The following is a 13,439-nucleotide window of genomic DNA, read 5'->3' as shown; positions in this document are numbered from 1 at the left end:
GGCTGATGATCCCTCTGCTTGGATCTGCATGTGGCGGCCTCCTCATCATTTATGGCTCAGTTCATAAGTCGGCACCTCAAAGGGACTTTTCTTGATGCATGCTATCCGTTTATATTCTTTATCCCATTACCTTATTTTGTTTTCTTCATAGCAGTTATGACGATTCTTAGGTATTTATTTCCTTGTTTACTAATTCATGGATCTTACATTCTAGTGGGATGAGAGATAACAAACAGTTGACCCTTGAACAACACTGGTTTCAAATGCCCAGGTCCACTTACATGTGGATTTTTTACAACACTGTTAATGTGTTTTCTCTTATGATTTCCTTAACATTTTTCTTTTCTCTAGCTTACTTAATTTGTAAGAATACGGTATATGGGGGCGCCTGGGTGGCTCAGTTGGTCGAGCGTCTGACTCTTAGTTTTGGCTCAGGTCATGATCTCAGGGTCCTGGGATTGAGCCCCTGTCGGACTCCATGCTCAGCACGGAGTCTGTCTGAGTCTCTCTTCCTCTGCCCCTCTCCCCCCTCTTGTGTGCACGCACTCTCTCAAATAAATAAATCTAAAAAAAATATAATAATTTATATATGCATAGTATGTGGGGTTTTTTTTTTTAAAGATTTTCTTTCTTTTTTTTTTTTTAAAGATTTTTATTTATTTATTGAGAGAGAGAGTGATAGAGAGCATGAGAGGGGGAGAGTCAGAGGGAGAAGCAGACTCCCCGCTGAGCAGGGAGCCCGATGCAGGACTCGATTCCGGGACTCCAGGATCATGACCTGAGCCGAAGGCAGTCGCTTAAACAACTGAGCCACCCAGGCGCCCCGATTTTATTTATTTCTTTGACAGAGAGTGCACGCAAGCACAAGCAGGCAGAGTGTCAGGCAGAAGCAGGCTTCCAGCTGAGCAGAGAGCCTGACACGGGGCTCGATCCCAATGACCTGAGCCAAAGGCAGACGCTTAACCGACTGAGTCACCCAGGCGCCCCTATAATATGTGTTTATCAACAATTTCTGTTATTGGTAAGGTTGCTGGTCAACAATAGGCTATTAGTAGTTAAGTTTGGGGGAGTCAAAAGTTGCAGATGGATTTTCACCTGTGCAGGGGTCATAGTCCCTAATCTCCATGTTGTTCCAGGGTCGATTGTAATGTTATGTGAGGATATATGCTATGCAGAAAAACAAAGCAGGCTAAGAGAGAGATACGGGGACCCTTGAGCAGAATGCCGATGGAAATGAGGGAATCATCTGTCTGGGTATCTGGGAGAAGGGCCGTCCAGATTGAGGGAACAGGGAGTGCAAAGGCCTTGATACAGGAGCATGCTTGCCCTACTTGTGGACAAGTGAGATAGGAGAGCCGAGTGTAAGGGGAACCTGGAGGGAAATCTGAGCTGAATAGTGTCCCCAGTCACACATCGGTGGGGGGGTGGGGTGATAAAGGGGGAAGTAATTAAATGGCGCCAGTAGCTGAGCTAGGCCCAGGGGTACAACCTCAGGAAGGCAGACTTGGGCTTCATTAGGGAAGGGCTTTCTAACTGAGCTGCCCCAGGAGGTGTGGCACGTCACACTCAGGTGAGTCCTGCAGCGCTGGCTGCTGGGTGGGGGACATCTACCCCCAGGGCTCAAGCATCTGACTGGAGCTGGACCACACAACTGTCTAGGTCCCTTCAAACTGGACATGATGGGATTTGGGGAAGCCAACAGAAACAACTGTCACGGAGTCAGGGTAACTGAACTGGGCCTTGAAGGATAAGTAGCTGTTCAGTCCAGGGAAGTGGGAAAGGCACTCCTAGGTGGAGGAGCAGTGTGAGCAAAACTCTAGAGATGTGAATAGGCTGGGTCTGTTCCAGAGTCTGGCCTGGTCAGAGGGCAAGGTGTGTGAAGGATACAGAGGACAGTGAGGCTGGAAAGAGATGTAGGGCTGGGATGGTGGGGCACTCCTACAGGGCCTGATGCCCAGGAAACACTTGCTAACACTTGTTAGTTAGAAAGGTTATAGAAGTCTTGAGGGCAGGGCGCCTGGGTGGCTCAGTCAGTTAAGTGTCTGCCTTTGGTTCAGGTCATGATCCCAGGGTCCTGGGATGGAGCCCCGCATCGGGCTCCCTGCTTAGCGGGGAGTCTGCTTCTCCCTCTGCCTGCCACTCCCCCCCGGCTTGTGCTCTCTCTCTCTTTCAAATAAATAAAACCTTAAAAAAAAGGTCTTGAAGGCAAGGCTGCCCAAAGCTGTGTATGCTCCCTGCCCCATTCCTCCCTGGCGACAGGTATCCATCAACTGTTTCTTAACCAACTGAGCCACCCAGGCGCCCACCATCAACTGTTTCTTGAAGCCCAGAAACATGGATAGACCCCTGGGACACCTGGGGGCTTCTCTGTGGGTTTACCATAAGAGGTGGGGGGCAGACAATTCAGTGGGTAGGTCAGTCCCTAGCAGCAGAGACACACACTAGGCCTACGAGATACCATTGGATAGAGTCCCTTCCTTCCATCAACCCAAGACTTCACAAGCACTGCCTCTAGAATGTTTAATGCTCAGAACCCAGTGACCTCACCTTTAGGGAACAATGGGACTAAGCATTCCAGGGCCTTCTATTGGCTGGGCAGACGGGTAGGTGAGCTCCCTCTCCCCAGAGCCGTCAGCTGGGGACCAAGACTCGACCTTATGGATTCCCAGCAGGAGGACCTGAGCCTCCCTGGTGGTAAATGCCCTTCCAGTCCCTGCCTCTTGCCTTGTGCCCTTAGTGTGGGGCAGACACTCAGGGAAGACCTTTTACGTGGATGGGTGGTGGCCTATATGGAAGAGTGCTAAGCAGTTAGGCTATACTTTCCTCTAGAAAACTAGGGATTGGGGGCAGAGATGTTTCTCTGCTGAACCAGAGAGGGTACAATGAATTCCCTAGGACCATGACAGCTGAATGGATAAGGGGTATGGTGGAATGGGATGGGACACTGGTGTCCCCGTCCCCTATAAACTTACTTCCTTGACGGGTTTTGCCTTTAGTAAGGCTTCTCATCAGATGGATTGGATGGGTCCAGGGTTGGGAACAAGAGGCTTGACCAAGTCTGGGCAGGTCACGGCCCCTCTAGACCTAGCTTTCCTGATCAGTAAAGGGCTAAAGGTGGCCTCTTAAGCTCCCTGGAAATCTAGCGTTGACTGAATAAGAGATTGATGAGGCAAGTCAATGAGGAGGGAAGGGGGGAATGGAGAAAGTAGTTAAGAGGATGGGATAATTGATGAATGGGATAGGGAGAGGAATGAGAAATAGCTCAGGCCCCAAGTTAGAGCTATCAACCAGCTTGCCTCTTATTCTTTCTTGCCTCAGTGTGGGTCTCACTGTACTTCGGATTCCTGGGGCTGTGTTCTGTGGTAACCGGCGGCTGCATTCTCTTTCTGCACTGGAGGAAGAACTTGCGGCGGGAAGAGCGTGCCCAGGAGTGGGTGGAGGTGATGAGGGCCGCCACGTTCACCTACAGCCCGCTGTTGTACTGGATTAACAAGCGTCGGCATTATGGCATGAACACAGCCATCAACACGGGCCCTCCCCCTGCTGTCACCAAGACCGAGACTGAGGTCCAGAATGCAGATCCTCTATGGGATTTGGACATACCGGCGGGCAGGAACTCTGCCGCCCAAGACAGCAGCCCCAAGGTGGAGGCCCCTGCCCCGCTACGACCTCCGCTGCAGCCCCTACCTTCGCCAATGCTGCGGTCCCACACCAGCTCCCCAGTCCCAGTTCCCGTCTTCCAGGAGGTGCCCTTTGCCCTTTCCCTGTGCAACCTGCCCCCAGTGCTGAACCACTCAGTCTCCTACCCTTTGGACACTTGTCCTGAAAGGAACGTCCACTTCCATTCCCTCCCCACTATGGCCCATGGAGACCACTGCTTCAGTGCCAAGCCTTTTGCTTCAGAATTATAGCTTCCTCTCACTGAGGGTGGGAGCTGGAGGTATCAGGGGCAGAGCAGGAAAATGGAGCTAACCCCAGGAAGGTGGTATTGACACAGAGGCCAGAGCCCATCTGGATGTCACATTATGAAAGACTGAGAAAAAGCCCAAGGCTCCCTTGTGTCTCATTTGTCCTTAGGAGGGCAATGTCCTTCCCGTTTGATGGGGGCACTTTGCAAAAAGAGCTGAATGAAGGTCATAAACGGGAACCAGAGGGTTGGCTGTGGGGAGACACAGAGAATCAGTAAACATGAGCTCAACATCCCTCTATTCAGTATTTTAAGACCAAAAACGCATGCCAGACCATGGGCCAGGTACCCAGTGGCACTGCTGGTCTGTGGGACATTTAGCACAGCTGCCACAAGAGTGAGAGCTGTTGGGGGTGCATGAGCCATGGCAATTCACAGTGACCGTGTCACACGCAAAACAAGTCATTGTGAGATCCGTGAGCCACACTGCATTGCTGGCTGAATTGCATTCTTTATTAATATTGATGATGCAGAGTTCTTTTATGGTCGTCTCTACATTATGTCTAATACAAGAAAACTGCCAAATGGACCTCACAATCCTCCACTCATAAATGAGGAGACAGGTTCCAAGGGCATATTGTTTTTATACTGCAGAGCTAGGTCTCAAATTTACATCTGCCTGGCATCAAAGTTCTTGGTCTTCTCAGCATACACCATGGTGTCCCTTCCCTAATGATAAGTCTTGTTAGAAAACACTTTGCAAATGTTTTGTGTTTGTGTGTGCACGTGCATGTCTGCAGGGCATAATTAACTTGGTCCATGAATTGGCTTAGGAGGAGGGCAGGTCATTGAACCCTCTAAAATTACACAGAAAATTAATTTTTTTAAATCTTTATCAAAGGGATCCATGGACCTTCCAAAAGTTAATACCCATTATAGGGGATATTTTTGTGCATTTTGGAAACAATCCTAAAAGGAGAGAGAATACTGGCTTTTGGTCCCACTCTGAAGATAAGAAAGCCCAGGGGTGCCTGGGTGGCTCAGTTTGTTAAGCCTGCCTTCAGCTCAGGTCATGATCCTGGAGTCCTGGTATTGAGCCCAGAGTCCCTGCTGATCAGGGAACCTGCTTCTCCATCTGTCTTTGCTGCTCCCCCTGCTTGTGCTCTCTCTCAGATAAATAAAATCTTAAAAAAAAAAGAAAGCCCAGTTCCACCCCGGGATATAAATTTTCCCCTTCACTTTGGGAATGAGGAAATCATCTGGCCATATTTGTAAATGAGCTAAGCTTTATGTCTTCCCTGAAGGGAAAAGCCACCCAGATCGTGTATGTTTGCTTATGTGTGTGTAATCCTAGAACCCTAGCAAACGTGTAATTTTTCTCATTTTTTTTTTTTCTGTGTGTGAAAAAGCCCCAGGCCCTATATGACCTTTCTCTTGGAATGGGCTTCACCCCCCCACCCCCTGTATAAAAAGGCAGTGGAACATTCCTTGTCAACATGCTCTTCCACTGAATCTTAAAAAAAAACTCCAAGAACCAAAAAAACAACAAAAAACCCCCCAACTAACCGACCAAACCAAAAAAACCCCCAAACGCAAAACACCAATGGAGACCCAAGTGGAGCTTGGCTGATACAGAGAGGGGAAGGGACTCCCTCTCCCCTTACCACCCCCCACAACCCTGCAGATGCCCAAGCAGCAGCCTTCACTCTTTCAGGCTAGATGCTGCAGTTCTTAAGGCAGATTCTTCACCATCTGTTAGTTCTTGCTTTCAAAAGGAGAGTCTATACAAATAGGGATCAAAGCAGATTTTTGTTTTCTTAGTAACTGAAGGTATGGCGGGGGAGGGGGGAACCTTTAATCACAGACACTGGGAGAAAAAGGAAATGTTTTATTTAGATAAATTAAAATAGCTGTATTACTGATATGAAGTAAGCAAAGCTCAAGTCATAGAGACCTTGAATTCACTCTCCAAACAGAACCAAAATTGCTCATACATTACCAAAATAGCTCCACTAAAGCAAAGTAGATTTACATTTCTTAATATGAGAAAACAACAAGGTAGGTTAGGTTCGTATAACAAACAATACACACTCTATAAAGTCTCAGGAATACCCAAATGTGTTCTGGTTTGGATATGAAAGAAGGGACCACATCTAGCTGGTGTTGGTAAGTAAGCCAATGAGGTGTGTAGCAAACAAAAGCTGTCACTAAAAACAACTCAACAGCAGGCCATTATGAGTATGAGCCCATCACAGTCAAAGTCTTCAACTGTGACCGCAAGACCAGCAGTGGGAAGTGGGGGCAACGGAGTTGCGTCTAGCAAAGCAACATAAAGTGAGGAAACACCACTGGCAGGAAAAGTAGCCAGCAGCAGGTGAAGGGTGTACTGTCCTAGGTGCCAGGTCCCTCTCTGCCCTTAAGAGGACATTACCCTTATCCCTAAGCCAGGTTCTCTATTCCTTTGATTCTTCTCTTCCTAGAACACCTTTTTGGTCCTCTGATTTATAGGGAGGCTCTTGAAGTAAACATTATCCCAGACAGTACAGGCAAAAGAAAAGAAGGACCGAGAAGCTGTGCTTTGGGTCACTTAAGAAAGCCTCAGCAGAAGCTGCCAGGGTGAAAAGGTGAAAGTATTCGAAACAAACATCAAAACCCAATCTTCCTCTCAGAGCTGAGATAGGAGGCAAGGAGGCTTGAGTACAGCTCAAAAGTCACAGGTTGGGGAAGTTCAGACAACTTCCAAATAAAACTCCCAAATAAACACTGAAGAATAGGCTCATCAAACTCTTAAGCCAATGGATCTCCTCAACCTGATGCCCTCGTTCTGCCTGGAAGCTAGGGCAGCAGCACGGCAAGGGTAGTCAGTCTGAGAGTGTGGTCAGAAGACCTCTGCCTGATGTGACAGCAAGTGGCACGGTCCAGCTAGCTCCAGGATGATGCGAACCAGCTGAGCTCGAGGTGGGACAAACAGGTGAGAAACTGAAAAACAAAACTGCCTTCTCCAGGTGTAGCTATCTGATACAAAAGAAAAGTACAGACAACAAAGACTTAAGCGGTCCTCAGAGTATCTGCCTATGAATTAAGAATTTGAAACTAAAATGGGCAAGCTACATTACCCTCAAGTATATTTCATATAAATCAGTTCTCAAAAAAATACCTTCCAGGTACAGACATACTATTTATGGTACAGTATATACAAATATAGCAGTATAGTTCAATTTATTGCTAGAATTTTATTTGGTTGTTACAAAATCTATAAGGGTATATATATTTAAAAAGGGGGGAGGTGCAAGGAAGGCAGCCAGAAGAAAAAGAGTGGTCTTCAAGTTACCTAAAGTGCCAGGCTAACTTTATGCTCTATTTTAACCTTTCCAAGAAAGAGAAATAGCTCAGGTAGACAAAAAAATGTTGTTTTTTTTTAAAAAGAGAAGCATAAGCCAAATGAGGTAAGCAGACACATTCATGGGGAAAGACTTCATCTTGCTTTAACTAAATGTTAATACTTTCAGAAAAAAAGTCAAAGTTAGCCAACACTAAACTGAACACTACATAAAGAAAAAAACCAGCCCTTAAATGTTTAAAGGTGCTCGATGGCATCCCTGGTAACAGGGGAACTTGGATGAAGTGAAAATGGAAACAAGCTCTACTAAAGTCTGTGCCATGAAAGCTCTAGTTTCTCCCTGACTTGGCCTATATATAGAACAGTTAAGTTCCACGACATTCTTCCTTTCGTGTTGCCCAAAGCCTGCGTCTAAGAACAGCACAGCACACACACAGGTGACACAGACGTGTGATTCCTTCCGGTCTGGGACCTTTCGTACCAGGCCTACGGAAGTATTTAAAGGGAAGAGTAGTACACTTGCTTGTTAAGAGATTTGAAAAACCTTGCTGCCATCGTGTGATGCCCCCCTGCTCCAGGCCTACTTGATATGGTTCGGCATCCTCTGGACACAATGCCTCTAGCTACTTCTGAGCTGACACCTGTAAGGGAACCTGATGTGATTTCATGTGCTGCATTTCACAACCCCTTTGGCTTTAGCCCACAGAGGAACATACTACGTTCTTCTTGGTAGGCCTCCAGGTAAAACGTCAAGGAGTTTCCTGGTCACAATGAGGGGCAAAGCTATGCCCTAAAGCCCCTCCTGGGTAGCCGGGCGGAGACAGTGAGCTGAGGAGCGCAGCCCTGCCATTCAGAATGGAGCCTGCACCAGAGGCGGCCGCCAGCTACAGCTAAGAGAGGTTTGAGTGGGAGGGTGGGGGAAGATAATCGAGCTCACTCAGTGGGGAAAATGTAGCTCCCCAATGCATAACTGTTTATGCTCATAAACCCTGAAATAGGATTAAAAGTGAAAAAACCCCCAACAAGGCTTCTCTGGTTCACAGGTTGGGATCAGCTGAGGGGACAGGAACAAACAGCCAGAATCTTACTTTTCTGAGCCAGGAGGCAGCACTGTCCTTACAGGGTCACCTCCCCAAATCTATTCCTCCAGCCTCCAAGGCAAACCCCACAGCAGCACCTGAAGGAGGTGCCTTAAGGAGACATGGACACAGCTTCAGCTGTTACCAACATTAGCGATTTTTAATAACAAGTCATTTGTTCACAGCCTGTTTCAAACCATTCTTCCGACTTCCCACAAAATATGCACAATTCTTTCTTTCATTTTAAATATTTACAAACAGAAAAGGTCTAGCTTTTAAAAGAAAGACATTTTCTGAGTCTGTATAAAGTGCAGCTAATTTAAGGCAAATTTATGTGAAATATAAAAGGTGGCTTATTCTCTCTATATACACACTTTCCAGTTTTAAAAGATAAGGTTTCCTTCCCTAAAAAAAAAAGGAAAGAGAAAAAAAAAGAGGGCTTGACTTTTTTCCTGGCAATTTTGAAATTAAGATCTTACTGGTTGTAGGAAATCATAGATTTCTAAATATCATATAGGTAACATGGCCTTCTTTTTTAAAAAAATAACTTTTCTTTATAGCTTTTTCAAACAAGTTAAAAGGTGGCAATGAGTCTGCTACAGTAGTTTGGAGGACTGGAGGATCGATGGGCTGTTTGTGTTAGGTGAGTAGGTATTAGGTAGTCCTGGGTATGTACCCATTTCTAAAAGATGCCTGACGAGGCTAGACACCTAAAGCTACCCTTAGCTCCAGGAAAGAGTATCTTCCATCGCCATCAGAATCAAATGCTCTCAAAGTCTCTAGTTCTGGCACAGCAGAACCTAAGGAGTTCCAGATTTCCTGGTAGGTCAGTTTCCCATCCATGTCCTGGCCAGTCTTGTGGAATAAATCCTGAAGATCTGTTAAAAAGGAATTACAAAAAAATGAGTATGTCTATACATATAGCTAAATTTACTCAACAGTTTAAAAAGGAGCCTCAGCTGAATGCAAAGTACTAAAAGCTATTTTGCGGACTCTGTTTCCAAAAGGTAAGGCTTACTATCTCACTAAATCAGAAAGACCAATTCTTGACCCTTTAAGAATGAGAGGAACACTGGCACTATCCTTCCAAAACAGAAGCAGTGACAGATGATCACAGAGAAATGAATGGGCTGGCATTCTCTCTGTCCAAGGCTTTCCTTTTAGATTTACCAGATTCTATTCTTATGTTGAATGGGTAAAAAGGACTGGAGAGGCCTTAAGAGCTAATGACAGGAGCTGAGCCCGTAAAACAGACTGTTAGTCAGAGTTACCGTATCACCCAGCAATTCCACTCCTAGGTATATACTCAAAAGAAATGAAAACATATCCCCACACCAACACTTGTACATGAATGTTCATAGCGGCATTATTCCTAATAGCCAAAAAGCAGTAACAATCCAAATGTCCACCAACTGATGAATGGATAAAATGTAGTATATCCATACAATGGAATATTATTTGGCCATATAATGGAACGAAATACCGCTACATGCTACAACATGGATGGACCCTGAAAACATTACGCTAAGTGAAAGAAGCATGTTGAAAGAAGCATGGATATGAGGCCATGGATCATATGATTCCATTTATATGAAATACCCAGAACAGGCAAATCCAAAGATTTTGGTTGAACGATTAGTGGTTGCCAGGGGCTAGGGCATGGGGGAATAGGAAGTGACTATTTAATGGGTACAGGATTTCTTTCCAGGATGATAAAAAAATGTTCTGGAATTAGATGGTGGTGAGGGTTGTACAACATGTGACTATACTACAAACCACTTAATTATACATTTTAAAAAGGTGAATATTGGGGCGCCTGGGTGGCTCAGTTGGTTAAGCGACTGCCTTCGGCTCAGGTCATGATCCTGGAGTCCCGGGATCGAGTCCCGCATCGGGCTCCCTGCTCGGCGGGGAGTCTGCTTCTCCCTCTGACCCTCCTCCCTCTCATGCTCTCTGTCTCTCACTCTCTCTGTCTCAAATAAATAAATAAAATCTTAAAAAAAAAAAAAAGGTGAATATTATGGTATGTTAATTTTATCTCAATTAAAAAAAAAGCAAAGGACTACAGATCTCTTCAAAGTGTTATTACAGTGTATATGAAGCATCAGGCACCTGTGTGCTCTTTCTCTCTCTCCTAGCTAAGAGAGAGAGTAGTATCTGTAGCTTCTTTTCAATTTCGAAGGTAGTATTTGAGCCAAAAGGATTGGACAGTTTCTATCAACAGTCTCTTCTGGTATTTTCTCAAAGGCCCATAATAAAAAGGACTGATTACTTACATAATGTTTTAAAAGGACTTGATTGTGTCCCCACAGAATGACTTAATAGATTTTGTCTCTAATACCAGAAGACAGTCAGAGGCTTCTGTTTCTTTAGAAGTCTTCCTAAATCCTTTTCCTCTCTTCATTTAGTCAACCCCACACCTAGATTCTATAGGCCTCCTGCTGTTTGGTACTTAGGAAGAATGGAAATGGCCTGAAGGGACAGAAAGCAGTTGCAATACAAGGTCAATCAAGGAGTTTTGAGCTTTTGAAGAAGGCCCTACCTTCAGTCCTGAGACAGATCCAGTGAAGCTGCTAGAGAATCTCAAAAGCTCTGAAAGCCAGGAAAAGCAGGTGGGATGCTTGTTCTCAATGCCTGCCACCAAGTGGCTAGCTGGAAAGTGTTGTTTGTGTGTATAGTGCATGAGCTTATAAAATTGTTGTAGTATTCAAATAAAAATCTTATTGCTGCTTTGGGTCATTTCAAAAGTATAGTCATCCAAAGTACATAAGGCCTATGTTAGAGACTGAAGTACAAATGTTAAGATGGTTATTTCTTAATCTGCTCTAACAGTCTTTCCTCCATTCATTCTCAATTTTTGATGTAATAAATGGCAAGTGGGAGAAGGCACTTGTATTGCCAATCAACAATTTAACACTCTCCTGTCTCCCCAGAAAATAGAAAGAAAAAAAAAACTGGGGTGGGACGCCTGGGTGGCTCAGTCGGTTAAGCGTCTGCCTTCGGCTCAGGTCATGATCCCAGGGTCCTGGGATCAAGTCCCGCATCGGGCTCCCTGCTCCGCGGGGAGCCTGCTTCTCCCTCTGCCTCTGTCTCTCTCTCTGTCTCTCATGAATAAACAAATAAAATCTTTAAAAAAAAAAAAAGAAAAGAAAAACTGGGGATAAGGGGAAAAAGTAATTGCAATTATATGGCAATATAATTTAAGTCTTCTATGTTTTAAGCATTAATTATAGACCGTAGATAACTCATTCACTTAACAAATATTCACCTGTACCAGGCACTATGCTAGGGGCTGGGAGTAAAGTTAATTTTCTATCTTCCCAGGAAATTACAACAGAGTGACATGTGCTAAACGGGCAAATATACAATATTATAAGACAGCAAACACAGGAAGCATCTAATCCAGTCCTAGGAGATAAGAAATTGTTTCCTGGTGGAGCAGTATCTAAGTTAAGGTGGAGAGCCAGACAAAGGTAGGTGGGGGGGAATGGGTGATTTTACAGGCAGTTATCCAATGCAAGATCAGGTGACTCTAAACATCACAATGAAGAACAGCATATACGCTGCTGGAAGCAAGGCGAACATGTTTTACTGGGAATCATCTCCTTCCTACTAATGTTTATCTTGTTGATTTTCAGCCAAAGGACCCCTCCTCATTTTTGGAAGGCCTTAGCAAATAGGGTTAACTTCCATTTTGCTAATCTCACGGTATTGTGGTTGCTTATTTGCCTTCTCCACTAAACCGTCACATCCTTGAGGAAAGTGAGATCGTATCTTACACTGTATTTTTACTGCTTAGCACTGGGTCTAATTAGGTACTCACTCAATGAATGAAGGCTCTATAGTGCACTGGTTAAGAGTGCAAACTTTGGTGTCAGATTGCCTTGGTGTAAATTCTGCCTCAGTCCATTATTTGCTGTGTGGACTTAGGCAGTTTCCCTATCGAGAAAATGGGTATAACACATGAATATTTATGTTCCCAGGACTATTAACAGGATTATATGATGTAATGCATAGCATATCAAGTACCTGGCTCACAGGAAGTGCTCAATGTTAGATAGGATTCTTTTTCCTGTAAGTTAAAAAAATTACAAAATTTGAGCTTTGAACATTTTCCCTATTACTCCATGGTATAAAAATTTACCTTTGATGCTAGAAATTCCTGGTAGGGCAATAGGTCTCAGCTGCACAGCTTTCTCAGTTTCATCTCCAAGAGACTGTGGGAATTTTGGCAATGCCGACGGCTTTGATGTGAAACTCTGTATTTGCTCTGTAACAAACACATACTGTTATAGTAGTATCAAATGCGACACCAAATTAAACCAGTACTGAAGGTCACTTTTTAGGGCAATTGCACATGTACTTAATTTAAGAGAAATAGTTCAGAATTAAGTAGCACAGTGACTACCTGAAGTTAAAGGCATGGACTGAGATATGTTGTGTAGGCAAGTGAAGATCAATCAGTATCATATAACATTAGGGTTTAAGTTGTGGGAAGCCCAGGGGCAGCTCTTATAGTACAAGTCAGCATTATATAGGTTTAGATGCTAAGAGTTTAAGCTGCAAGTAAGAACAGCATTGGATATTTGATATCCTAGGAGCCATACTATAAGCCTGACCTGGGGTATGTGCCACCAGATCAGCTGGTGCTGAAAGAGGGCTTTCATACAATTATGCAGCATGATGTTAGGACAAAGCCTCCCACTGTAGTCTGCCCCCATCCGAAAGAGAGTAAGAGAGGTTGTAATGCTTTCCCCCAAATGAAAAAATATTTGTGGGGAGTAGGGGTCAAAGCCAACCCAGTCCAGTGCTTTGGTTACATCCTTGTGGCATCTGCTAATATTGATTAGGTATGTCCCTACCTAGAGCCAAGGGCCTTTCCAAATCAATGATCCTATCTATCATTATTTGTTAATGGTTTTTCAGAAGGACTAGTATTTATTTTTAAGTAAATTTTATGCACTTAGAGTAATGAAAAGACTCCGTAAACAACATTTAGGGCTGGTTTAATATACACTATGACAGTTACATTTTTGCCTATAATTGGATGCAGACAGCATGGAGAAGTCTATTTCAAGCTAAACATTACCCATTCTTTCCTTAATAGTCTGGA

At 44.5% G+C, this 13,439-nt stretch overlaps 2 protein-coding genes across 3 annotated transcripts in view; one reads left to right on the top strand and one right to left on the bottom strand.

Annotated features, from left to right (window-relative positions):
- Positions 1–3,324: 3,324 nt before the first annotated feature.
- TEX38 (testis expressed 38) lies at positions 3,325–4,030 on the top strand. The gene has a single exon (XM_045895426.2). It carries the CDS (start codon positions 3,444–3,446, stop codon positions 3,909–3,911), a length of 468 nt encoding a protein of 155 aa, XP_045751382.1. The 5' UTR covers positions 3,325–3,443; the 3' UTR covers positions 3,912–4,030.
- A 1,744-nt stretch (positions 4,031–5,774) lies between these two features.
- Positions 5,775–13,439, bottom strand: part of EFCAB14 (EF-hand calcium binding domain 14) — a 38,633-nt gene continuing 30,968 nt past the window's right edge. For both annotated transcript variants that reach the window (XM_045897752.3, XM_045897753.3), the window contains 2 exons: positions 12,471–12,596; positions 5,775–9,204 (listed from right to left, as the gene is read on the bottom strand). In XM_045897752.3, coding sequence (XP_045753708.2) covers positions 9,029–9,204; positions 12,471–12,596 — 302 coding nt within the window. In that variant the 3' untranslated portion in view covers positions 5,775–9,028. The remainder of the gene's footprint in view (positions 9,205–12,470; positions 12,597–13,439) is intronic.

Source organism: Mirounga angustirostris, unplaced genomic scaffold, assembly GCF_029215605.1.
Source record: "Mirounga angustirostris isolate CCGP_5_RB_7025 unplaced genomic scaffold, mMirAng1.0.hap1 SCAF_4, whole genome shotgun sequence".
Lineage (NCBI taxonomy): Eukaryota > Metazoa > Chordata > Mammalia > Carnivora > Phocidae > Mirounga > Mirounga angustirostris.
Note: the sequence above shows the minus strand (reverse complement) of the source record. Positions and strands in the feature narration are given on the sequence as shown.